The sequence below is a fragment of the Chelonia mydas genome, chromosome 26 (assembly GCF_015237465.2).
Source record: "Chelonia mydas isolate rCheMyd1 chromosome 26, rCheMyd1.pri.v2, whole genome shotgun sequence".
Taxonomy (NCBI): Eukaryota; Metazoa; Chordata; order Testudines; family Cheloniidae; genus Chelonia; species Chelonia mydas.
Window position 1 is genome coordinate 2380327 of NC_057859.1, and position 25220 is coordinate 2405546.

General features: G+C 46.0%; 2 protein-coding genes across 20 annotated transcripts in view; one reads left to right on the forward strand and one right to left on the reverse strand.

The window, feature by feature from the left end:
- The first annotated feature begins 4629 nt into the window (after positions 1-4629).
- On the forward strand, positions 4630-25085 carry BRF2 (BRF2 RNA polymerase III transcription initiation factor subunit). Of its 17 annotated transcripts, none has more exons than XM_043536191.1 (10): positions 4630-4792; positions 5071-5233; positions 8372-8431; positions 8791-9112; positions 15673-16815; positions 18751-18811; positions 19911-20157; positions 20644-21449; positions 22722-22933; positions 24266-25085. In XM_043536191.1, the coding sequence occupies exons 2-5, from the start codon at positions 5080-5082 to the stop codon at positions 16382-16384; spliced, it is 1248 nt and encodes a 415-aa protein (XP_043392126.1). In that variant the 5' UTR covers positions 4630-4792; positions 5071-5079; the 3' UTR covers positions 16385-16815; positions 18751-18811; positions 19911-20157; positions 20644-21449; positions 22722-22933; positions 24266-25085. The 17 variants fall into 17 exon arrangements, with proteins under 17 accessions (XP_043392126.1, XP_043392130.1, XP_043392129.1 ...); XM_043536195.1 differs by having other exon boundaries at positions 20647-21449; XM_043536194.1 differs by having other exon boundaries at positions 15673-16765.
- ADGRA2 (adhesion G protein-coupled receptor A2) overlaps positions 18780-25220 on the reverse strand; it is a 103259-nt gene continuing 96818 nt past the window's right edge. For all 3 annotated transcript variants that reach the window (XM_043536190.1, XM_043536189.1, XM_037886547.2), the window contains 4 exons: positions 23242-23365; positions 22758-22903; positions 22018-22107; positions 18780-21333 (listed from right to left, as the gene is read on the reverse strand). In XM_043536190.1, the coding sequence (XP_043392125.1) occupies positions 20097-21333; positions 22018-22107; positions 22758-22903; positions 23242-23365 (1597 nt within the window). In that variant the 3' untranslated portion in view covers positions 18780-20096. The remainder of the gene's footprint in view (positions 21334-22017; positions 22108-22757; positions 22904-23241; positions 23366-25220) is intronic.

Below are 25220 nucleotides of genomic sequence, written 5' to 3' on the forward strand. Positions count from 1 at the left end.
TGCTTGTTTGAACACACTTGTTTTTCACTAGACTCTGGAAGTGCTAGAAAATGTACAAGACCGAATGGAGAGAACTCCGTGTAATGGACAAATCGCTAATGTATATAATCTGGGGAACTGCTCTGCAGTGGCCCTGTAGAGAAAATTGTATTGGCTTTCTCAACAGTTCCTAAAGCTCGTATGGCAAAATCACTTTATGCCTTATGTGATTGCAGTGGGCCAGTCTCCTGCAGTTAAAGCTCAATGGCTGAAGTGAGAGAAACTGGGAATATAGATAACTTAATGTCAAAGTATAAAGCAAGCAGGTGAAACTGGCTTACAGTTAAAGACACATGTTTGTGTGTTACAAACAGGAAGAGGTGTTGAAGATTTAATGTGGCATCTCAAGGCAATTCTGATTCATGGGCCTATGGCCCTCAAGCTTTGGCTGCCAGCTCATATTTTCCTCAAGTTCATGCAGTGATTCTTTGCTCAGCAAAATACCAGCATTTGATAGTTGTCCGCAGAGGATGTTTTATGTTCACTTGAGGGGGGACATGAGGGTGGTCTCTCTTTTCCAGGTCATGCAGCAGTACCGTGGTAAGTTTTCAAATTTTTTTTAAACTGGTGAAGGGAGCTGGTCTGAGGTTCCTCAAGACTGGAATCCACTGCTGAACAAGTGCAACACGGCCAGCGGCAGCGCAGACTTCCTGTGCTCTGTTCTCCTGGCCCTGGGCCCCAATTCTCTTCTATAGACCTGAGAAGGGAGTTACATCTTCAAGGCATTTTCAGTGATTGGCTGAGTCTGCCAACTAAGGGTCTAGTTATGATTTTATGATGCGGACCTCTTCACGGGGAATTGCACAGGTTGCTAATTTTACAGCAGGTGAGAGTAACCGCTTTAGGTCACAGCAACCTGGGCTAGATATACACAAGTAAACTACAATTGTAGCCATTACGCTACCCTCTGACACCCACTACAATTAAACTTGATGATGATCTTCCTTCTGTTTATTATTTGTATACCTGCTCCTCTCTGGGGGGAGGACTTAAAAAAATGCAGTGGGTTGTGGCTCATGGGTCCCTGTGATCTAGTAAATCCAACTTTCTGATTGGCAGAAAGTAAGTAGAAAAGAGACTCTTTGGGCTTGTCTACATTGGCACTTTACAGCGCTGCAACTTTCTTGCTCAGGGGTGTGAAAACACCCCCCCCCCCCCCCCCCCCGGGCATGGCAAGTTTCAGCGCTGTAAAGTTCCAGTGTAGGCAGTGCACCAGTGCTGGGAGCCATTCCCCTTGTGGAGGTGGGGCTTTTTTTATCGTGCTGGGAGAGCGCTCTCCCAGGGCTATGCCGCGACTCCACAGCCACCTTAAAGCACTGCTGCAGCCAGTGCTTTAATGTTGCTAGCGAAGACGAGCCCTTTGTCACACAAACGTTGCTGCTGCCTGTCCCGCTCCTACTTTGGGATTTGCTAGAGGGATGGGAGCTGTCTCTAGCTGCATTGAATCCGTGGTGTAAACGCCCTATGGGATGGGAAGTCTGATCAACAAGTTCGGCAGTATGTGAAGACTGAGCTTGTTTACATGATAGAGAAATGTATGAAAGTTATTGCCCAAAGCATTCCATTAGAACTAGGGTAGTCAGGATGTCAGTCCTTCAGGAGCACTTCAACTGCATTAATGTTTAAATCCCCTTCATTCTTTGCTCAGTATATCTGGGCAGCAAGGACAAGTTGGGAGAATAATCAGTTTTCCTTTGTCTGTGTCAGACCACTTTGGCCTAAAATGTGTTTGCCTTGTCAGCAGAACTTGCATGCCACCTTAATGCTTTTCTCTGCCTTCACTCTGAGGCATTGTTTCCTTCAAGGGATGGATCAAACTAGCTATTAAGGTCCTTCTGCTTTCAGTCTGAATGGTTCCCTCCTCTTCCAGGGCCATCAGCAGTAATACTCTGGGGAAACTTACAAGCCAGCATTGAATAGAAATTACCTGGTACTTTCAAGCACTTCATCCTTGTGTATAGCTCTAATGAGGTATTGTAGAGACTTGGAAGAAAGCTAATCAGATGCCTACTATCTTGCTGCAGGTGTTTCCACCTGGCCTTCACTGGAGAAGGTAAATCATAGCTGATTGGCTACATCCCGGGAAGCAGGGCTTCTGTTTTTAGTTTTATGTGAATTGTCATACTCTGTCAGACCACTGGCTCATCTACTTTGATATCTTCTGGTCAATGCTTGAAGCCTCACAAAAACCTCTGTTGCCAATGAGCTTGGCTAACTGGGAAACTGCTGTGGCCTGGTAAGCAACTTTCCACCTCTCCCGAGCTCCACTTCCATGCAAGCACCAGGCTGGCTTATTCTCTGAAACATGAGGACTGGTTACCCATAGCTGTATCAGTGCTCATAATTGCTCTTATTAGAGTCCTCTGACATTGCTCATGGAAAGCCAAACAGAGTTCCAGTGGTGGCTGGTTGGCTTCCTAAGTGTTTTCTTGCCTGTTAATTTTTCTGCCATTATTTGTTTAGCAATATCTTTAGGAAGGCTTTCTTCATTGATACGTTATTCAGGCTATATCTACACTACACAGCTTTTAGCGAGCAACATGGCTGTGTTGCTACAGCCGTGCCGCTAAAAATCATGCAATGTAGCTGCTGTTTGTCAGCTCTCCTGCCGAAAAAACTTTCACCCCCAACGCGGGGTATTTGCGTTGTCGTTAGGAGAGTGCTGCTGACAACACGCTGTTCATACTGGTGTTTTGTGGTAAAACTTGCTTTTTGTCCTTTGAGGGGGGAGGACACCTTTGAAAGACAAAACTTTTGTCGTTCAATTGTTAGTGTAGACATAGCCTCAGTCTAGTCTCATGCATGAGATTCAGATGCCAAATGACTTGCACACTTTGAGCTGAATGCTATTGTCAAGACTGCAATAATTTTGGCACATCATTGACAATGTCCTTTTACAAGTATCACCTCTTTGTATTATTAAACATCAAGCCTGTCTGATTTCTCACTCACTCCGGGGCTCTTTGAAATTGCCAAATCTTCAGTGCTATATAGGCCTGTTACACTTCTCCTCCAAGTTGATTGGGACTAAGTTTGTTTTTCTGCAATTTTTCTTGTAGGGGCCAGAATGGCTACTGTGTTTCATAGTGCCCTTCAGTCCGCCCTGAATAAATGTATTAAGTCCCAGTATAGGATCTTCAGGGCCTTCTGAATAAAAAGAGGCAAGTGCTACCAACTGCCTTAGACTAACACTTGACTCTCAATCTCTGGAAGACTTTCAGCTGATATGAAATAGTTCATATCTTTCTGTTTGCAGCAGGTCCCTGTTAGTGATAACGAATGCTTAGCCATTAACCATTAATCCTCTCTTCCATCCAGTGAGGCAAATGCATGTAATCCATATTTTGAGGCAGAGTCAAAGTGACATGCCCAGAGCTACACAGTCAATTTAGCCAGAATGCAGGAATTCAGTAGCTTCTAATCCATGTCCTTGGATGACTAAACAGTGTGTGTTGGATAACATATGGACTGTATATGTATATTGTGTTCTAGTGCATGCACAGCTGCATGCAGTCCCTGCCTGGAAACTGATTCGCCTTTTGTACTTGAGTGCTTTGCACATGTATAAAGAGGGAAATCCCCTTTTGCTTACCCCTTATTTTACTCAGACTGTGTGCTGGCATTTTTAATTACACTTTTAACTTTATAAGGGTTGGTTTTCATCCCTCACTGGGAGAGGCAGTGTATGATCCACTATAGAACACTTTACTAAGTGTTCCTAAAGCTAGCTCGAAATTGGTTCACAAGGTCAGGAGTTGTGAGCTACAGTTCAGAGCAGTGGTTCTCAAACTTTTGTACTAGTGATCCCTTTCACAGAGCAAGCCTCTGAGTGCGGACCTCCCCTCCCCCCCCCCATAAATTAAAAACACTTTTTATATATATTTAACACCCTTATAAATGCTGGCGGCAAAGCGGGGTGTGGGGTGGAGGCTGACAGCTCGTGACCCCCAGTTTGAGAACCCCTGGTTTAGAGCAATGGTCTGGTCATGGCTGCTGGGTTCTCTTCTTGTGACTTCAGTCACGTCACTTTACCTGTGTGTGCCATGTTTACTATTCCTCTGCTAAAAATACTATGGATCCAGGGCTAGGAGTTGCGTTGCTACCTTACGTGTCTTAGCTGCAAATGCAAAGCGAGGGTGCCATCTGCTGGTCCACACCCCAGAGAGCAGACAGTCCCCTAGTTCCGTCTACTTTGCTTCCTGTCCCATACGGTAATACCGATGCGCCCCTTTAGATTCCTCTCCGGTAGTGTCAAGGGGGTGGGGGGAGATGGCTCAAGGCTTAACGGGTTAGTTGCATAGTGTCGATTTTCTGCAATAACTCCTTGCAAGGCTTGGGCACGGAAGGCGGCGGGGGGCTATTGCAATGGGAGCCCCAGCCTGGAGCAGCCTTCCTGCAAGCGATCTGTCACGGGTCGAGGTGGGAAGAGGTACAGGCGCCCTGGCCTCTGGTTGCCACGGGCCGGCTCCTTGCCCACCCCTTTGTCCCAGCGCCGCACCAACACCACGGCACCGCCGCCTCCCCTTCAGCCCCCGCCCAGGGGCAGGGCGGAACGTGCCGGCGGGGGTGCTGCCCCTACTCGGACGCAGCAGTTCGACGGACCGGATGTGACGGAGGCGATAGGGCTCTCTCCGCGGCCAGCGTGGGCAGGGTGCAGCGATCTAAAGTCCCCCCCTCGGCCGTGCGCAGGCGACTACTTCCGTTTGCGGGGGCGGGGGCGGCGGCGGCGGCGGCGGCCTGGGCCCGCGGCGAGGTGAGTGTCTGGGGGGCCCCTAGGGCAGAGCCGGGCCGGGGAGCCAGGGGGCGGGGCGTTGTGAGCAGAGAGCCGGGGCGGGGGGGTTGAGGGGGGGCTGCAGGGGAGCGAGGGGTTGATCTTGGGGCGGGGGGGGCACTGAAGGGGGGAGCTGCCCTCTCCCGATTTTTAAAAAGTGGTTCAGATGGGAAACTTGACGCCCCCTTTGCAGCCTTGACTCGAACAGCTGGGCCCCTCTGAAGGGAGAGTTCAGGGTCTGTCTCCATTCATTCTTGCAGGTTTGCAAGATGTCGGGCCAGAGAAAATGCCCTGATTGTGGCTCCTGTGAGATTGTGGAGGACGCACATTATGCTCAGAACCAACTGGTGTGTGCTGCCTGTGGGTTTGTCCTCACCGAGGGGCTCTTGACCACCACTTTCCAAGATGAAGAACATTTACAAGGTCAAACAAAGGCTGGTTTTAGTTTGCATACATATGTAAAAATCCGCAGGGTTTTTGTGTAAATGGCATGCAAAGTCATGAGGACAGGGAGGCAGAGATTTCAAACAAACAACCCCCCCCCACTCCACCCCCCCCCCAAAAAAACCCCTACAAAACTCTGAGTAATGGGTAATATTTTAATCAAAAGTCTTTTTAGCCTAAAAACGGTGCAGAAAAAAGAGAAGAGAAATTGCTGTTTTAAACTTTACAAAGGCAGCAAGAATAGGAGGCCCAGACAGATATCTTCACCTATGATTCTTCCCCCAAATCAGAGAGATCATAAATTTGACTCCCTTCCCCCAGCTGTATTACAAACTACTATTCCTAATTACGAGAGTTTCTGCAGATTTATCTTGCTTCTGTAGTCCTGGTTTTAACTTATTTCTCCAATGTACAGAGATTGCTTTGGCTGTCTGCAGTAACATTCGACTACCTGTTCATGTAAAATGCCAAAATATAAAATTGTGAATTTTTTAAAAACATGAGAATTGTGGAATCCATGACCTTTTGAGAGAACATAATCATGATATAGCAGCAGTGAAACCTGCACTTGACTCTTATGAATAGGGGCCATGAAAATCACGTCATGGACTGTGAAATCTGGTGCTGCGTGCTTTTACTCTATACTATACAGATTTCACAGGGGAGACCAGCATTTCTCAGATTGGGGGTCCTGACCCAAAAAGGAGTTGCAGGGGGGTCGCAAGTTTATTTTAGGGGTTTGCAGTATTACTACCCTTACTTCTGCGCTGCCTTCAGAGGTGGGTGGCTGGAGAGCAGCAACTGTTGGCCGGGCACCCAGTTGTGAAGGCAGCGCCCCACCAGCAGCAGCGCAGAGTAAGGGTGGCAATACCGTACCATCTTTACTGGCAGCTGCCGAGCTCTGAAGGAGCAGTACTGCAACCCCCTCTATGATAGCCTTGCGATGCCCCCCTGTGACATTCCCCTGGTGTTATCTGGACCGGTGATCTGCTAGACCTCTCCAATCCTCAACTCTGGGAGCTGGCCTGACCCTGCTCCGCTCTGAGAACCCCCACTCCCAGGCTGTTCACACACATCCGCTAGCATGTACGCTGCTCCCAGCTACGTGAGTGTGCACTTTTGGCCAGCTGCTGCTTGGATTGTGCAACCGAATGACGCTAGCCAATATCTCCGGTCCCAGACACAACCCTAGGAACCTCCGTCTTGCAGTGTCCAGTTATGCCCGCTGGACGCTGCAAGCTTATATGAGTTCGTCAATTTAACAAAGGAATTTATTTGTACCAGGCTTGTTATCCCAAGGGGAGTCTCTGACATGCGTCAAACCAAATGCACTGCTTCAGGTAGAATAAACAAACATTTATTAACTACAAAAGATAGATTTTAAGTGATTATAAGTCAAAGCACAAGAAGTCAAATTTGGTCAAATGAAATAAAAGCAAAACACACTGTAGTCTGATTTTAAATCTTTCAGTGGCCTTACAAACTTAGATGCTTCTCATCACAGGCTGGCTGGTTGCCCTTCAGCCAGCCTCTCCCCTTTGATCAGTGCTTCAGTCATGTGGTGGTGGTGTCTGTAGATGGAGGTAGAAGAGAGAGGAAAAGCATGGCTAACGTCTCTCCCTTTTATCATGTTTTTTCTTCCCTCTTGGCTTTGTGCCCCCCCCCCCCCCCTCAGAGTCAGGTGAATATTACCTTATCGTAGTCCCAAAATGACCAAGGGAAGGGGGGTGACTCACTCGAGAGTCCAGCAGATCCTTTGCTGCTTCCTAGGCCAGTGTCCTTTGTTCCTGTGAGGCTGGGCTGGGTTTATCCCATACATGCCCTGATGAGGTGTTAACTGCCCCTCTGCTCCTGGAGAGTTTTGCCTGGTCTTGTTTTAAGCCATGAGGACACATTTTCAGCCTCATAACTATATACATGAAATTACAACCTATAACATTACTATACCAACAATGCTCAGTGCATCATGAGCCTTCTAAAGACACCCGACATGACAAACTTTGCATTGGATACCACACAATCCTATTATAAGGATGAACATGGGGGTGCAGGGTGTTCCCCTGAGGTACAGAGCATCACAACCATACCATGCCATCTTTACTTTTGCCCTGCTGCTGCCCCGCTTTGAAGGAGCAGTACTGCAACCCCCTCTACAATAACCTGGCGACGCCCCCCCACAACTCCTTTTTGGATCAGGACCCCATCAGTTATAACACTGTGAAATTTCATTTAAATAGCTGAAATCATGAAATTTAATATTTTTAAAATCCTATGACCGTGAAATTGACCAAAATGGACTGTGAATTTGGGAGGGCCCTACTTATGAGACACTGGTAGGTTAAAAATCACACATTTTAAAAAACAAACATAAAAACAAACTTTCTTGCCTGTGGTGCAAATAGAACCTTGGATGAATTCTTAAAAAAAAAAAAATCTTTTACTTTTAGTAAGCTGGTTTGTTTGGTTTGCAGATGAAAATATACTAATCAGTTTCATTTTCTGGCTTTCATGCTGAAGTGAATACTGTGATGTTTGTATTGCGCAGGCTGCAGATTATTCTTCTAAAAATAGTTTTACTAGGGATCTTTAAATATGTCCTGGAAGCATTTATATTTGGCTTAAAAGTTTTGTATGTATCTGTGTAGCTCTCCTTTCCCTCTCTCCCCAAGGCTGAGGAATCCATGACCCACATCGGTTATGGTAGAGGGTCTCAAACTTGAAGATCTGGTGTACCAGACCTAAAGCTCAGAAGTTCTTGGTACACCACTTTCATAAATGTAGTCACTGTAATTATAATAGCTCTGTCAGACTACATCCTTTGCTGGCAATCTGTAGAGAATCAAAGAATTGAATGGCCAATGAGAACTGAACACCATTCACCCTAGAGGGTGAGGGAGGGTCTCTTTTTAGTTCAGGATTGAAGCAAATGGCATGAGGCATGCTTGAGAGAGCCTGCACTGTTATTGTCTGTGCTGCTGGTACCTGTTCTGTGGGTATAAAGAGAATTACCAGCCTTGGAAACTGAAATCTGGTGTCTTTAATAGCACCACTCATAGACCTCTCCCTCCACTCCACCCCTGAAAGTGGCTGCTTTGCCTGATGCTTGTTGTTTTCCAGAAGTGACGTATTCACGGAGTACTGGCCAGAATGAGCAGCTGAGCCGCTGTAAGCTACGAGGTGAGAGCTTTTTTAAATTATTCTTTTCTTGCAACACTAAGACTCTGCATGACGCTCTGGCCTAGAAGAGACTACAGTTCAGATTGTACAATCTGTTCCTCATACCCTTAATTTTTCTGAAAACCACAGGGAGCCTCTAACTTTTCACAAGTGACTAGTTCTGAGCCCAGGGGATCCTTCAGGAAAATCTTCCCAGCTGCATGAAGAGAAATGGCCAAAAGTTGCCATGGGCAGTTGATCAGGCTTAAGTTGCCACACTGCCAAGTTGCTCCCACTTGGCGTTGGCTGAGTGTTTGCTGCACTGTGGTTAAAGAAACGTATTGTGCAAATGTTAAAAGCATCATGGTGTTTTCCCACAGGGATCAAGCGTGTCCAGGATCTCTGCAAAGTCCTCTATCTCCCAGCTGTGTTTGAAGAGACAGCCCTGTCCTATTTCCAGCGAGCAATTGAACACCCTTCCTTCCACTTAGTCAGCTTGGAGAAGAAGGAGATTCTGGTAGGCTGCTGTGTCTTTGTCACGTGCCGGCAGCGCAACTGGCCCCTGACCATGGGTACGATCTGCTCCCTGCTCTACGCAGACAAGGAGTTGTTTGCCAGCGTCTACCTGTGCGTCCTGAAAGAGCTTGAACTGGATGTGCCAGCCCTGAGCCTGACAGATCTGGTGAAAACACACCTTAACAGGTAATGTAACCGTCGGACACCATTCATAATAGAGGATCCAAATGATATAGGCATAACTAAAACACGGCCGACCGTGGGGTGGAAGAGTACAACCATGGACACAGGAAGTTATACTACCATGGAATGGGGGTAGCTTTGGCCAGAACATCTAGGCAAAGCTTTGTGCCTTGGGATCTTTAATGTCCATACATGGCAGAGGGCACTTCTGTTTTAGAGCCCTGTCTGAAAGGCCCGTGTTCAGTTTATCTGATTCAGAACAGTGAAGAGCTGTTTTGATCCTCCTGAGATTTAAACTTATGGTCATGGTGTTTCACAACTGGAGCTTTGCTCCTCTAAGTATTGTGCTCATGTGAATATATCCATGTGTTCTTGTGTTGACTGGGGTGTGAGATACAAACTAAAGCTGCCTCCTGTTTTGCCCCAGACTAACCACTCCTTTGGTGATGTGAGAGAGATGGGAGGCTCTAAGATACTTGTTAATTGCAGCCAGGGCATGGGAAGCCAACTCTCAGGTGGCTTTTCTGATCCCAGAGTGCTGGGGGAGGCCAGTTGGTTGTGTTTTGTACAGTGCCTGTCAGGATGGGGGTCCTGGTCAATGACTGGTGCTCCTGGGGGCTATGGTAATATAAATAAATAATAATAAAAAACCTCTTTGGGCACTAAATCTGTAACCCTTTTGTGCCACTGCTAGTTAGGTTACAATTAAGCAGACTATATTCTGCTTCTCTAACCTATAATATATAATTCCACCTGGATATACTGTGTGTCAGGGCAGGGAACCTTGTATAGTGTTAGTGTTCTTAAACAGCTGCCACATTCTACCAGACTGCATTTCAGTGTCAACTGAAGCAATCCTTGTGTATTTGCTTGCAAAGTGCTTTGGGATGAAGTACTATAAAAATGCCACTTGTGAGGCAGTGTTGTCTTGTGATTAGAGTAGGGGACATGCCAGGTGCCTGGACTTGTGTTTATTCCCAACTCTGCTGTTGACTCAGTGTGTCACCTGGGTGTGGAAAGACTTTACCTGTCTGCCTCCATTTTTCCATATGTAAAAAGGGCTGGTGCTCACCTAACTCCTAGGTGTGTTTGGTCATGCACTGAATGGGCTACAAGGCTTATAGTGCCATTACTATAAGAAAAGTGATTAAGTATAAATATCACCTCTGTTTTTAACAGATTTGCTCCCTGTGTACCTGGTTATTGGCTCATCTGGTTTAATTATGGTAGCTCTGTTCTGTTTGTACTGCAGTGAGCAAGCTGGGTTCTACTGGCCACAATAAAATTATCTAACTACATTCCAGTTAGAGAATTTTTTAATATTGGAGATGTAGAAGCTAGAAAGCCCAATCTTGAGTGTCAGAGCGCAGGGGAAATTCGCAATGCTGGCAATTAGAAAAGCCAGAAGTATTAACAAACAAGATATTTAAGTCTTTTCTCTTCTATCTCTAAAAAAGTGTGCTGTCACTCTTTAATCCCTCTGCTTTTTGTTGTCTCTCATCTCATAGATAGGCCTGTAACCAGAGCTGATCCAGAGACTAGGAGGGTGTGTTGTCTTCCAGGTGCTAAGATACAGGATGTGGACCTGAGGTTGAAAAGGATTCTAAAGGGAGCAGGAAAGAATCCCCTAATTATCCTTCATGTGGGAACAAATTATACGGCTAGATTCTCGCTGGAAAGTATTAAGGGAGACTATGCTAGGCTGGGGAAGACGCTGAAGGAAATTGAGGCTCAGGTGATCTTTAGTGGGATTCTGCCTGTTCCTAGAGAAGGGCAACAAAGGTGTGACAAGATTATGACTATCAACACATGGCTTAGGCAGTGGTGCTATAAGGAGGGCTTTGGGATGTATGGCCACTGGGAGACATTCATGGACAGAGGACAGTTCTCTCGGGATGGACTTCATCTGAGTAGGGAAGGAAATAGACTTCTCGGATGGAGGCTGGCACAACTGATCAAGAGAGCTTTAAACTAGGAATTTGGGGGAGATGCCCAGGTAATCTCCACGCCGGATTTTAGCATTGAGAGGAAAGAAAATGAAGTAAGAGAGGATACAGCCGTGGGTAGGAGGAAGGGCAGTGTAGATACCAGTCTAATAGGTTATAGAATGTGAGTGAGGCCAAACAGCAAAAATTAAGATGTTTGTACACCAATGCGAAGAGCCTAGGTAACAAAATGGAGGAACTAGAGCTACTGGTGCAGGAAGTGAAACCAGATATTCTAGGGATAACAGAAACGTGGTGGAATAGTAGTCATGACTGGACTACAGGTATTGAAGGGTATGTGCTGTTTAGGAAAGACCGAAATAAAGGTAAAGGTGGTGGAGTAGCATTGTATATCAATGATGAGGTAGAATGTAAAGAAATAAGAAGCGATGAAATGGATATGACTGAGTCCGTCTGGGCAAAAATTACATTGGGGAAGAAAACTATTAGAGCCTCCCCTGGGATATTGCTTGGGGTGTGCTATAGACCGCCAGGATCTAATTTGGATATGGATAGAGCCCTTTTTAATGTTTTTAATAAAGTAAATACTAATGGAAACTGCGTGATCATGGGAGACTTTAACTTCCCAAATATAGACTGAAGGACGAGTGCTAGTAATAATAATAGGGCTCAGATTTTCCTAGATGCGATAGCTGATGGATTCCTTCATCAAGTAGTTGCTGAACCGACTAGAGGGGATGCCATTTTAGATTTGGTTTTGGTGAGTAGTGAGAACCTCATAGAAGAAATGGTTGTAGGGGATAATCTTGGCTCAAGTGATCATGAGCTAATTCAGTTCAAACTGAACGGAAGGATTAACAAAAATAAATCTGCAACTAGGGTTTTTGATTTCAAAAGGGCTGACTTTCAAAAATTAAGGAAATTAGTTAGGGAAGTGGATTGGACTGAAGAATTTATGGATCTAAAGGTAGAGGAGGCCTGGGATTATTTTAAATCAAAGCTGCAGAAGCTATCGGAAGCCTGCATACCAAGAAAGGGGAAAAAATTCATAGGCAGGAGTTGTAGACCAAGCTGGATGAGCAAGCATCTCAGAGAGGTGATTAAGAAAAAGCAGAAAGCATACAGGGAGTGGAAGAAGGGCGGGATCAGCAAGGGAAAGCTACCTTATTGAGGTCAGAATATGTAGGGATAAAGTGAGACAGGCTAAAAGTCAAGTAGAGTTGGACCTTGCAAAGGGAATTAAAACCAATAGTAAAAGATTCTATAGCCGTATAAATAAGAAGAAAACAAAGAAAGAAGAAGTGGGACTGCTAAACACTGAGGATGGAGTGGAGGTCAAGGATAATCTAGGCATGGCCCAATATCTAAACAAATACTTTGCCTCAGTCTTTAATAAGACTAAAGAGGATCTTAGGGATAATGGTAGCATGACAAATGGGAATGAGGATATGGAGGTAGACATTACCATATTTGAGGTAGAAGCGAAACTCAAACAGCTTAATGGTTCTAAATCGGGGGGCCCAGATAATCATCCAAGAATATTAAAGGAATTGGCACATGAAATTGCGAGCCCATAAGCAAGAATTTTTAATGAATCTGTAAACTCAGGAGTTGTACTGTATGATTGGAGAATTGCTAACATAGTTCCTATTTTTAAGAAAGGGAAAAAACGTGATCCGTATAACTACAGGCCTGTTAGTTTGACATCTGTAGTATGCAAGGTCTTGGAAAAAATTTTGAAGGAGAGGGTAGTTAAGGACATTGAAGTCAATGGTAAATGGGACAAAATACAACATGGTTTTACAAAAGGTAGATCGTGCCAAACCAACCTGATCTCCTTCTTTGAAAAAGTAACAGATTTTTTAGACAAAGGAAACACAGTGGATCTAATTTACCTAGATTTCAGTAAGGCGTTTGATACCGTGCCGTACCGTGGGGAATTATTAGTTAAATTGGATAAGATGGGGATCAATAGGAAAATTGAAAGGTGGATAACGAATTGGTTAAAGGGGAGACTACAACGGGTCCTACTGAAAGGTGAACTGTCAGGCTGGAGGGAAGTTACCAGTGGAGTTCCTCAAGGATCGGTTTTGGGACCAATCTTATTTAATCTTTTTATTACTGACCTCGGCACAAAAAATGGGAGTGTGCTAATAAAGTTTGCGGATGATACAAAGTTGGGAGGTATTGCCAATTTAGAGAAGGACAGGGATATCCTACAGGAGGATCTGGATGACCTTGTAAACTGGAGTAATAGTAATAGGATGAAATTTTAATAGTGAGAAGTGTAAGGTCATGCATTTAGAGATTAATAACAAGAATTTTAGTTATAAGCTAGGGACGCATCAATTAGAAGTAACGGAGGAGGAGAAGGATCTTGGAGTATTGGTTGATCACAGGATGACTATGAGCCGCCAATGTGATATGGCCATTAAAAAAGCTAATGCGGTCTTGGGATGCATCAGGAGAGGTATTTCCAGTAGGGATAAGGAGGTTTTAGTACCGTTATACAAGGCACTGGTGAGACCTCAGCTGGAATACTGTGTGCAGTTCTGGTCTCCCATGTTTTTAAGAAGGATGAAGTCAAACTGGAACAGGTACAGAGAAGGGCTACTAGGATGATCCGAGGAATGGAAAACTTGTCTTATGAAAGGAGACTCAAGGAGCTTGGCTTGTTTAGCTTAACTAAAAGAAGGTTGAGGGGAGATATGATTGCTCTCTCTGAATATATCAGAGGGATAAATACCGGAGAGGGAGAGGAATTATTTAAGCTCAGTACCAGTGTGGACACAAGAACAAATGGATATAAACTGGTCACCAGGAAATTTAGACTAGAAATTAGACGAAGGTTTCTAACCATCAGAAGAGTGAAGTTTTGGAATAGCCTTCCAAGGGAAGCAGTGGGGGCAAAAGACCTATCTGGCTTTAAGATTAAACTCGATAAGTTTATGGAAGAGATGGTATGATGGGATAACATGGTTTTGGTAATTAAATATTCATGGTAAATAGGCCCAATGGTCTGTGATGGGATATTAGATGGGGTGGGATCCGAGTTACCCAGGAAAGAATTTTCTGTAGTATCTGGCTGGTGAATCTTGCCCATATGCTCAGGGTTTAGCTGATCGCCATATTTGGGGTCGGGGAGGAATTTTCCTGCAGGGCAGATTGGAAGAGGCCTTGGAGGTTTTTCACCTTCCTCTGTAGCATGGGGCATGGGTCACTTGCTGGAGGATTCTCTGCTCCTTGAAGTCTTTAAACTAAAGCACAGATATAGATGTGAGGTTTTTTGCAGGAGTGGTGGGTGAAATTCTGTGGCCTGCGTTGTGCAGGAGTCAGACTAGATGACCATAATGGTCTCTTCTGACCTAAATATCTATGAATCTCCCTCTGTGTGTCTTTCACTCACACATACTGTATACCTTCTGCACTGTAAATTCATTGTTTTTTGCTCTCTGCCCATCACCATGGTATCTCAGTGCCTCCCTATATGTTGTAGGTGAGTGACAAATTCACATTTTTAACAGTGAGGGTAATTAACCAGTGGAAAAATGTCAAGGATTGTGATGGATTCTCCATCACTGGCAATTTTTAAATTCATGTTGGATGATTTTTAAAGCATCTGCTCTAATACAAACTGAACTAATTCAGGGTAGTCCTGTGACGTGTTAAACAAGAGGTCAGACTAGAAAAAGAGCCCTTCTGGCCTTGTAATCTGAGTGGTCTAAACAGCCATGAGACTTATTGCTTCTCTCCTGTTGTCTCGAGGCTCATAGGATTGTCTAGCATTTCACTTCTTTCTTCTTGCCCTCTCTCCCTGTTTCTGAGGACTGGTGGTGTAGTCCTTACTCACCTACAGCAGAAAATGAATGTGTGGAAAGCCTGTCAGAGGTCTGCATTTCTCCTGGAAGGCCTAGGCAGCTGTTGGCACTGTACATATCAGTAATAACCTGTGTAAACCAAGCAAATTGGGTGGGGAGCCACCCAAGGCCGTTTGAGGCCCTTTGCACAGAGGACTACACTTCGATGTGTGTGTTGCACATTGGAAGCCTCAGACAGTGCTGTGGCCATGTAATACCTAGGGGCCTACCAGATTCACAGCCCCGAAAAACACATCACAGACTGTGAAATCAGATCTTCCCCAGGAAATCTAGCTATTGGAGGGGAGTGGGAGAGGCAGGGCTGGGGGTGCCCCAGTTGGGGGCTCCTAGCTGTTCGTCTGGGCTGGGGAGGGATCAGACCCTCCCCGGGCTGCAGGAAGCTGCATGGCTATGCTGAAGGCAGTGCAGAAATGAGGGTGGCAATCCTGCAACCCTCTCTTCCCCCCCTCCCACCCCAACAGCTTTGCAACCCCCCACAACCTCCTTTTGGGTCAGGATCCCCACAGTTACAACACCATGAAATTTCAGATGTAAACATCTGAAGACCTGAAACTGACCAATTAAAAAACCCTTTGGCCATGAAATTGATCAGAATGGACTATTAATTTGGTAGGGCCCCAGTAATATCTGATATCTCCCCTGCCCTTGCAGCATGATGGACTTAATGATCTAATGGTTTCCTTCTATCTCTGATACCCAGTGCAATGATATAACTAATGGGCTCTCTTTGCTCTCTCAGTTTCAAGCTGTTCCAGAGTTCAGCCAGCATCCCTGCTAAATTTGTTGAGGACAAGGAAAAGATGGTTGCCCGAACAATCCAGATTGTGGAGCTGGCCAGTGAGACGTGGCTGGTGACAGGTCGGCATCCCGTTCCCATCGTCACTGCTGCGGCCTACCTTGCGTGGCAGTCGCTGCAGCCCGTGGGGCGCCTGACATGCACCTTCCCTCGCTTCTGTAAGCTGGCGGGCACAGACCTACCCCCACCGGCCCACCTGCGGCTGAAGGAGCTTAACGACATCCTCCTGAGAATGGCCTCCCAGCTGGCCTGGCTGCGTGTGCTCAATGTGGACAAAAAGACTGTGGTCAAACACATTGGGGACCTGCTCCAGCACCGACACTTCCTGCTGAGAAGCTCCTTTAGCTCAGGAGACACTGAGGATCAAAGTGCCACAGCAGCAGGTGATGGCTCTGAGTGTTCACCACAAGCTGAAGGGGGCTTGACCCAAGCGGAGGGCTGCCACCCCGGGGGCAAACAGAAATGCAGCAGTGTACAGAGGCCTTTGCTGCCACCATGCCTTATAAACCCCAGGAAGAGACTTCGAACAGTACCTCTGAGTCCTTCAGACCAGGCTATCACTGGAGATGAGGCCATTTCGGACAGCGAAATAGAGCAATACCTGCGGAGCCAGGAGGAGATGCAGGAGCTCAGCAAGGCCCAGGCCTGGCACTGAACTGAGCTCCCAAGAGCAACATGGACAGAGGAACTAAGAACTGGCCCCCAACTGAAGTAAAGGTATGAATTCTACAGCACAGCTGTCTGTGTTGCAGTGCTAGCAGACATTCTTCCCACTGGAGAAATAGGATAACGGGGTCTCTCAAGCGTTCCATGCTGTGGGAAGGAGTTGTAAGTAAATGACGACATGCTCTCCTAGTCTGCTGGGGCAGAAAATTAAAATACCAGAATGACTTGCTAAATGAGACTTTCCTAGGGAAACTCTTTGATTTGTTAAAAATAATCGTCACAGCTGCCAGAAATGCCTTCAGGATCTTCTCTTAGTTATTTTGTTGAAATCCAGATGTTCTCCAGCATCGTCCCGGTGCAGCCCTTACAAGTGAGTCTAACTTGTCTGTGTACTGATCGAAGGTGGTGGCAGTAGTGTGGGTAAGTAATTCTATTTTGCCTGTCAATAGAAGCATTCAGGTTTCTTGCTGTTGTATCTGGGTATGACCCTTTCAGCTTGACAGAAAGGCTGTTAATCTGTGTGGTTTTGGTTAGGACTAATCCCTTTGCATTCCCTGCACTAAAATGTAGGATTATTTGAATGAGGAGGGCCTTGAATAGGGCAGCCAGCTCATTTCTCAAGGCTGCTCAGTGGCACACAAACCTTCTATGAATTATTATAGAGCAAAGTCAGGGTTATGCATCCACCTTTGGAAGTGCGGAGGAGAGAGAGAGTACTTTTTTCCTGTCTAAAACAGCGTAACACTTGGTTCATTTGAGTTCCTTCCAGCGAAGTGCGACCCTGCCATTTTGTTCCACTAGAGCTCAGCTGCATTGTTTGTGATTTACTAGAACTGCCACTTTCATTTGCTGTTAAGGCTTTTTTCAAAATGCAGTGCCTGTTTCCCTTGGTGAGCAATAAACTCCCTGTTTGGGCATCATGCTACAAGATCTAAGTCTTGGGGCCACTGCCCTGGCGACAGATAGTGGGTTGGGTTGGATATCAGAGACATCCCTAATAATACTGTTGGGAAGCTAGCGTTGCCCTCTGCCTAATAAGGAAAATAGTTCTGACCTTGGCTGTTAAATTTATTATGTGAAGCTGCTGGAATTTTGAATCCTTTCTTTGTAAGATTATGGCACCATTTGTAGATATCTAAGTACAGCCAAATTCAATAAAAGAAATGACCTTGCTGTGCTGAAGGGTCTGTCATTGTATTAGGGACTAAGGGCCTAGAACAAGCAACGTCACTTCTCAGTAGATTTGCAAATCTTTAATATATTAAAACAAAACATATCTGCTAGAAACATTCGGTTTATATAAAAAAAAATGCAACCCCCCCCCCCCCAACCCTTTAAACACATTTTCTTTGGCACTTTTCCCCCGCTCCCTCCCCCATGTATATTGCAAGAAGCTCTGTTGATATGTCATTTGCTTGTAATGTAAACAGACAAAATAAGTGTAATACAAAGCTTTTATAATACTGTCACAGTGCAGCAAGCATATAACAAGTTCAGCATCAGCATCAGATTCAAATTGTATTAAATACAAAGCACATTTAAAAAGTAATTTGAATTAGGGGGAAGTCTAACAAGGCTGGGGGATATTAGCACTGCTGTGTAAGCCCATTGGTTTTTCAGCAATAGAGGGGGTTCAGAATGGAGAGGAAGAATCTTTTAAGTGCTTTATAATCCATTAACTCCGGCATCTTTCCACCCCAAATCTCTTAGAAATGGTGTGGACATGAGTGCTGGCTCCATGCATGCCTTCTAGCACTTCAGTCTGTAACTAACCCCTGGGGAGGTAGGTAAGTGTTGATACCCATGTTTACAGGGGCACAGAGGTGGTGACTTGCCTTCAGCCACAAACAGGAGTCTGTATCAGAGCTGGGCTTAGAGTGCAGGAGGTTCCTGGCTTTAGTCCTGTGTCCAAGGCAATGTGCCCCACTCTTCTAATCCTCCTTTGATTTCAAGTGGGACAAAAGCAGCCAAACTAGCAGGAGAACAACTAAGGCACTGGGTCTCCCTGCTGACTATAGGAACAAGGCTAAAATTCTCTTCTCAGCTGACCGCTGGTCAAAACTCCTTTTGAAAGGCAAACGGGAATGAGTGCCAAACAGCAGGACAGAGGAGAATTCTAAGGGCTGTTTCTTTCTTCATCCACTGGTTAGGGTATGAAATTACTGGGGGTTTGAATACCCAGTTCAATGCCTCACAGGCTACAGCTGCTGTTTTCTCCTCGTTACTTCTCACTGTGTTTCGTTAGTGATAGGCACATGTGGTGGAATTGGCAGCAAATCTGAGCTCATGCTAACAAAACAGGAACATGAAACTTATTGCTGGGCACTATTTTGAATAGAAACTTCCTTTTTTTAGGAGACATTTTTACTGAAGGCTCCTTTTCAACACCAGGCTCTGGGACCTGTCTGTATTTATGGTAAGAAGCTGCTTTCTATTTTACACTAGAAAAAAGGTACTTGACTTTTTGTATTGGAAAAACAAGTACCAGCCCTTTTAAAAATTTTGTAGGAAGGCTAAGTTATATAGACACTTAACTCCTTCAGTTTTTCTCTGTGTGGCTTGAACAATTGCCCTACTAGTTAACAAGGTTCTTTTCACTTAATAATAGAACAAGCTCTAGACTGGGCAGACTCTGAATTATCTATTTACATTAATTTAAATGTTTTGCTGCAAGAGCAAAACTAAACATTTTTGAACATGCTAAATGGGATTTAAGGGCAAGTATCGATATCTGTACCTCTGCCCAACTCCTTGGTTCCCTTTTGAGTGGCTAGCACTCCCGCCACACAAGGCATGAAAAGCTTTCACAGTGAGTGTAACATACATAAAAAATAATGCCCCTGCTGTTTCATTGATGGAAGCCCTTTTGCCTCGCATGGGTCTTTAACCCAGCTCAAGAGCAGTTTTCCTGCAGTGATTTTAGTGTCTGTCATACGCAGACAATTTACTTTGCTTGGAGCTTTTTCTTATCTTACCTCTTGTTCATTTTTAACTATGGCTTTCACTTTGGTAGCTCAGTAACCCATAGGGCTAAATATACATTTAAGAACAGTCAGATCAAATACTTGTCATTTCAGTCTCTCTTTCTGAAAATGTGTTTTGGTAAGGATGAAACAGACATCTCGACTGCAGTGTCTTTGCATGAAGGAACTAGTTCTGGTCTCCTAACCAACACTGGATGGCAAAAGTAAGTTCTTGCCAAAACTCCTAAGGGGAGACTCACTGCTCATAGAACACTGAGGCACTTCCATCAGCTACCAGTCAGTCTATACATATATACATACAATAATATAGATTTGAAAAATAAACATTTTCCTTCTGTATATTTATAAAATAGCATTTAGAATCAGTCTCATGTGACATGCAGAAGTGATTAAAATAAGATTGCTCCTCAGCAGCCTGAACTGCAGTGATTGTCTTTCACCTTAAGATCTTAGTACTCCTGTGTCCTCTGCCCACTGAGAATTAGAGGAGGCTTGTTGATGTGCTGTGCTCTGACTCTCTCTCCATTCCAGCATCCAGGTGGAACAAGACCCACTGTTACCGGCTGATTGACAGAGGAATTAAAACATTCTGGACAGTACCACCCAGGCTCCTGACTCGGTTTGAAGGTTACATTCGACCTGCCAGAAGATGCTTTCAGTTAGCAGTGCCGTTGCCTGAGGAGTAGGATACTGTAGCTGCCCGGGCCCTTCAGCCCTCTAGACGGTCGTTTCACTCTTCCAGAGGCCAGTCTTCATGCCAGCCATGCTCTCTGCACTGGTGAGGTTTATATCGTACTTACTGCCTTTCAGCCCCCCGTTCTGGTTGGCCATGTTAAGCGGGTAGGATCGCCGCTTAGTCTCTTTCTCAATGGTGTGGGCCTGTTTGAGGTTATCCCTGCTAGCGCTTCTCCTCTGAGCTCTGCTGAAGTCAGGAACCCGATGGTTGCTGCTACCACCATCGCTCCCTTCAGACTGGGTCAGAGCAGCATCCCCCTCCTGCACTGCTGCTACCCTGGCTCCGATGCAGCTGTTGTTCAGGGGGCTGTTTCGGCTGCTGTGGTAGCTCTCGGAGTGGCTGTTGTGGAGGCTCCCACTCTCGCTGGAGGGGTGATCTGAAGAAGGCCCCCGCAGCACCTTCATGCGGTGGTGCTTCCCCTCCCGGTACTGCTTAGTTCTGCTCTTGTGGTTCCTGCGCCCATGTACGTTGTTAGCATACCTGGCCGCGCTGGCGTTCTTATTGTTGGCCGTCTCCATCTCTTCGTAGCAGGCTGGCCGTGGTGGGGGGCAGCTCTCTGCCTGGTTCTGAGCCACCTGCAGGTTGGTGAGCTTGCAGTGGCCCACGGTGGAGTTGGTGCTGCTGGGTGAGGAAGAGGACTTGATGGAATGAGCCACCTCGGGGTTGCAGCCGATGAAGATCTGCGAGCCCTCCTCTGCAGCCATGCCTGGGTGGACATACGCTTGCATGGGCAGCGCATTCCTGTACGATGGGCAGCAGGCAAACCAGGAGTTCTGCACGTCTTGACGCCGGGCACAGTGGTGGATGAAGATAAAGAGCCCCAGTGCTACAGCTGTTAACCCATAGAGGCAGCTGAAGAGGACATTCAGGTACCAGCGCTGGGACACGGCCATGGCCCCAAACGTCCACAGCGCAACGTACAGGAAATGGGTGATCAGCAGTACCCAGAACTGCACCTTCAATGAGTAGACGCCGTCCACATCAGCACTGTGCGTCCCAGAGTGAAGGGTGACGGAAATGGAGCCTGAGTCTGTCAAGAGGTTGCTGCTGCCACCCAACCTTGGGGGGGTCTCGAGGGGCACTGGAGGGTCTTTTTGGTTCTTTGACTGGCACCAGAGGTTAACCCCAGTGCACAGGAAGTAAATCCAAGTGATGAGCAAAATGAAAGCCACAGGAACGTAGAAAGCCCCAAGGCTTGGTCTCCACACCAGCCAGCAGCTGTAGGGGAGAGAAGAGCTTAAGAGTCTGCCTTGGCCCTGCCAATGCTCCATCTAGTCATCAACATCCTGACGGTCAGCCTGTGAATATATCCAGCACTGGGACACTATTCACAGGTAAGGAAACACATCCAGAGCTGGGATTAATATGGGTTTCTGGATCCTAGATTCCTTCTGTAAGCACTGCACAAGGCTTGTGCATTGTTCAGAAACAGCATCAGCAGTCACTAAGGAACGGGGGTGTTGTAGGAATAGATAAAAAGCTTACAAGGGCATTTCGCCTTCACTGGCATGGGCACTAATAGAACATAATTCCCTGCTGTAGATGCTCGCTCTCACCTTTGCAAACAAAACATACCTGCCTGATTAAATTCAAACCCCAAACCATTTCATTGGGTTGGATCATGGCATGGAAAGATCAGTTATTTCTGAATCAGAAATAACTAACTTTCCTGCAGCCCTTTCCTATTGGTGCATGCTGTTGCAAAGGTGGGGTGGGAAGCCGTGCTCTTGCAGGATATGCAAGAGCCCAAGTAATGAATTCTGACCTGGCCTTGAAATAAGAGAGTGGATTGGGGGTTTTAGCTGCAACACCAGGCTGCTGATGCTGTCCAGGTCCCCCCTTGAGGCTAAGCACTAGCGACTGAAGGAGGAAGCAACAATTCACTGCTCCTGTTGCACTTACTAGGGGTTGTTATCCTGGTAATTGTGGGTATTGACAGCCGCTGTGATTCCACAGATGATGAGGGGGATCCCGCCAGCAATCAGGTAGAATCTGTAACATGAACAAAAGCCATTGTTACCCCACTGCCCCCAGGGAATGTAATTGTTTACGACGGTGCCTGTTGTCTAATCGTTTTCAGCCCTTCAATTGCTTGTAACTTCCTAAATCTCTTGTCTTGGGGAAAGTTTGAGCAACTCTGGCTCTGCCATCTTTGAGATGGAGGATCTGGGGAGAGAACCACACTTTCCTCTCCTTACGAAGAGATGGCACCCTTTAAAATAACAACAGTAATAGTGACGGGGCTAGAAAGCATAAATTGAGGGAAATTGCCCAGCCAGAGGAGCAGTGAAAACTGGCTTGAAAAGAAGTGTCTGGATTAGGTAACCCTAAGCACACAAAGAAAAGGAGTACTTGCTCTAATAAATTTGTTAGTCTCTAAGATGCCCCAAGTCCTCCTTTTCTTTTTGCGGATACAGACTAACACGGCAGCTACTCTGAAACCTAAGCACCTCACTACTTTTCAAGGAAAGACAGCTGCAATGCATGTGGCTTTCCAACATTATTTTTACAAACGTGCATGTCCAGTAGGCAAAGGCTCCCCATGCCAGAGCTAGCTGACAACGTCAGCGCTTTCTCCTGAGCATGTCTTTCTGCTTTCACTTCAGCCTAGTCATAGCTGCATCAAAGAGAAACGGCTATACCGTAGCATGGGCCGAGGGGCTGGCTGGGGCACGTCCCCTTCCGGCTGCTGCGGTGCCTTCCACGTCACCTCCTTGTAGATGACTCTGGCCTTCACTGCCATCCACAGAAGAGTGGATAAGGAGGAGTAGTGCAAAATGATGCCAACCTACAGGGCCAGAGGATACAAAGCAGTCAGGTAAGCAGGCATAGGAGTTGTTGGATTCAGGCACTAATAAATTACTGTTACAAAGGCTGGCTGCAGGAAACTTAGGCCTGCTCTGCTAAATGCATTGCAGCTGCTGCTGTTTTTCTCTTCCATCTGTGTTTCTAACGTGCTCAGCACCGAAGGAAGCAATCACTTCTGCCCAGGGCCTCTCAGACATGGGTGCTGCCAGTTGGGACACACCAGGTAGTGGTCTGTCATGGAGCCTCCAGGAATAACGTTCCCCACTTTGAACACAGGCCTGCTTTCCCTAGGGCTGTCCAGGACCTAGCTGTACTTACTGCTTGGCAGACAATCATGTAGTTGGTCAGAGTGATGCCTCCTGCAAACACAGCCGACGTCATGGCGATGTAGAAACAGAGGTTAAGCAGTATGTGCCAGCACTTCCGGGAGATATGAATGGTGCTGAAAGAGAGGCGCACAGCGGTGCTGATTAGCTGCTGTCTTGGAGGGGTTAAATTCACCACTACCGGGCTGTGTGTTCTGAAAGGCCCTTCTCGCAAACAGATACTACAGAGGCAGGGTTGTAGCCTTCCCAAATACTGAGCATTTACCTGAATTATAACAGTACTAGGTGCCTCGGAGAGAGGAGTCAACAACAGCAACACTGGAATAATTGCTGTAAGAGAAGCTTTCACAGTCTTTTTGGAATTGTTTTACTAAGACTGTCAGAGCGTTCATCTTTTTAATAATAAACCCTAAGTTGTGGTGTGTTCCTATAACTGAAGGCACAGGATGTAGGGATTTATTGACATAGTCAGCTAAATGGTAGTGTATTCCAACACTGCATAAAAGCAAGCTCCCAAAGAAGGGCAGTAGAATGAGCGTGAAGAGGTGAAGTTAAGTAAAGCCAGCTCTGCATGCAGCTGCCAGGTCTCCAAGGACTGAGCTGAAACCTAGATAGAGAAAGAAGCTTCCAGGTAGGTGCTACCCAGGACAGACCAATACTGGGATTTACAGTGTCAGATTTTCAAAAACTTTTAAAGCAGTTTAGGTGCCTATGTCTAACCAATGTGCAATCCTCATTTACACCTTTAAGCTCCTGTAATTTGTAGGAGAAAAGATAATAGCTGGACTCCCACCTCTTGAACTCTGCATGTGCAGTTGGTCTGGTGTTAGAAAAAACTCCAGACTTTACATGTGAGGCTTCTTAAAAGCCAAGCCATGATGCTAGTGTCTTAATAGTAAAGAATATTACTTGAATTAAACCATACTGGATTTCTTAACCTGCAAGGTGTTAGCAAGAAATACAAAGGGTAAAAGGTGTGGCTCTCCTGTTGCTGATCAGTTTGGGCTTTATTGTAGGAAACTTGAGGCAAGGGAGCCTGAAGGATTTTAAGCACCCTCAAGAGGAGAATTTGCTGATTCCTGAGACGACAAGAAGCAGACCGAGAAGAGAGCTGGAGAACTTGCCCACAGGCCCACCATGGCAGGGTGATGGGTAACAGTACGGACTTCCAAAAAGCAGAGTAGAAATGGGCAGGCTGCACTGAACACTACAGACCTCTGGTGGCTAGACTTTTATATCCTACTCCTAGATGTATTCTGTGGAGGGAAGGAGCACTTCAGGGCTCCCCCTTGTGCTGGGCACTCTACACCAGGGGCCAGACTGTCCCTGCTCCTGCCAACTTACTGAAGTCAAGAGTGGGAAAAAGGATGAATTCGATCCCTATTTTACAACAATCCTAAGGCTGTGGCCCCTAAAATCTGGTTTGCATAAGGAAAACATGCTCCAATCTATAAACCAATACTGATCCTAGACACCAACTGGAATAGAATCCATAGTGAGGCAGACAAACCCATTTGCCGTAACTACAGCATTTATAGTTAAGGCTACCATTTTTCATGGCAGGGATTGGACAGTGCCTCTCAGGTTTAGTCAGGAAGGGGTCAAATTAATGACCACCAAGCACAGCCTGTTCTCCATACCAAAATCAACACCGTAGTTAGACCAGCAAGTCAGTCTCTGGTTTCCCAGCTTTCTGGTACCCTTAGTTTGATTTTTAAAAGAGGACTGCTGATGCTAATGTATGGATCTGTGCGGTAACCACTCTACCGTGGAAAGATGAATGCCGGGTGCATTACTGTGCAGTGGGGAACAATAAAGTAGAATTTGTTTGACTGACTCTGGTGTCCTCTGTCTGGAAACAGTAGCCCAGCAGGTTCTCAGTCCACTAAAAATACCTTGGAGCAAAGTCTCCAAGATAGATTTGACAGGAAGTGCCTTAAGCCCTGCTGTGGCTGCTGGCTAGTGCCTCAA

Excerpts from the sequence above, each read along its gene's own strand:
- BRF2 (XM_043536197.1), top strand. The coding sequence starts at position 5,080 with ATGTCGGGCCAGAGAAAATGCCCTGATTGTGGCTCCTGTGAGATTGTG. Across the intron at positions 5,234-8,371 it reads AGATGAAGAACATTTACAAG|AAGTGACGTATTCACGGAGT; the intron begins GTCAAACAAAGG and ends GTTGTTTTCCAG. Across the intron at positions 9,113-15,672 it reads GTGAAAACACACCTTAACAG|TTTCAAGCTGTTCCAGAGTT; the intron begins GTAATGTAACCG and ends TTGCTCTCTCAG.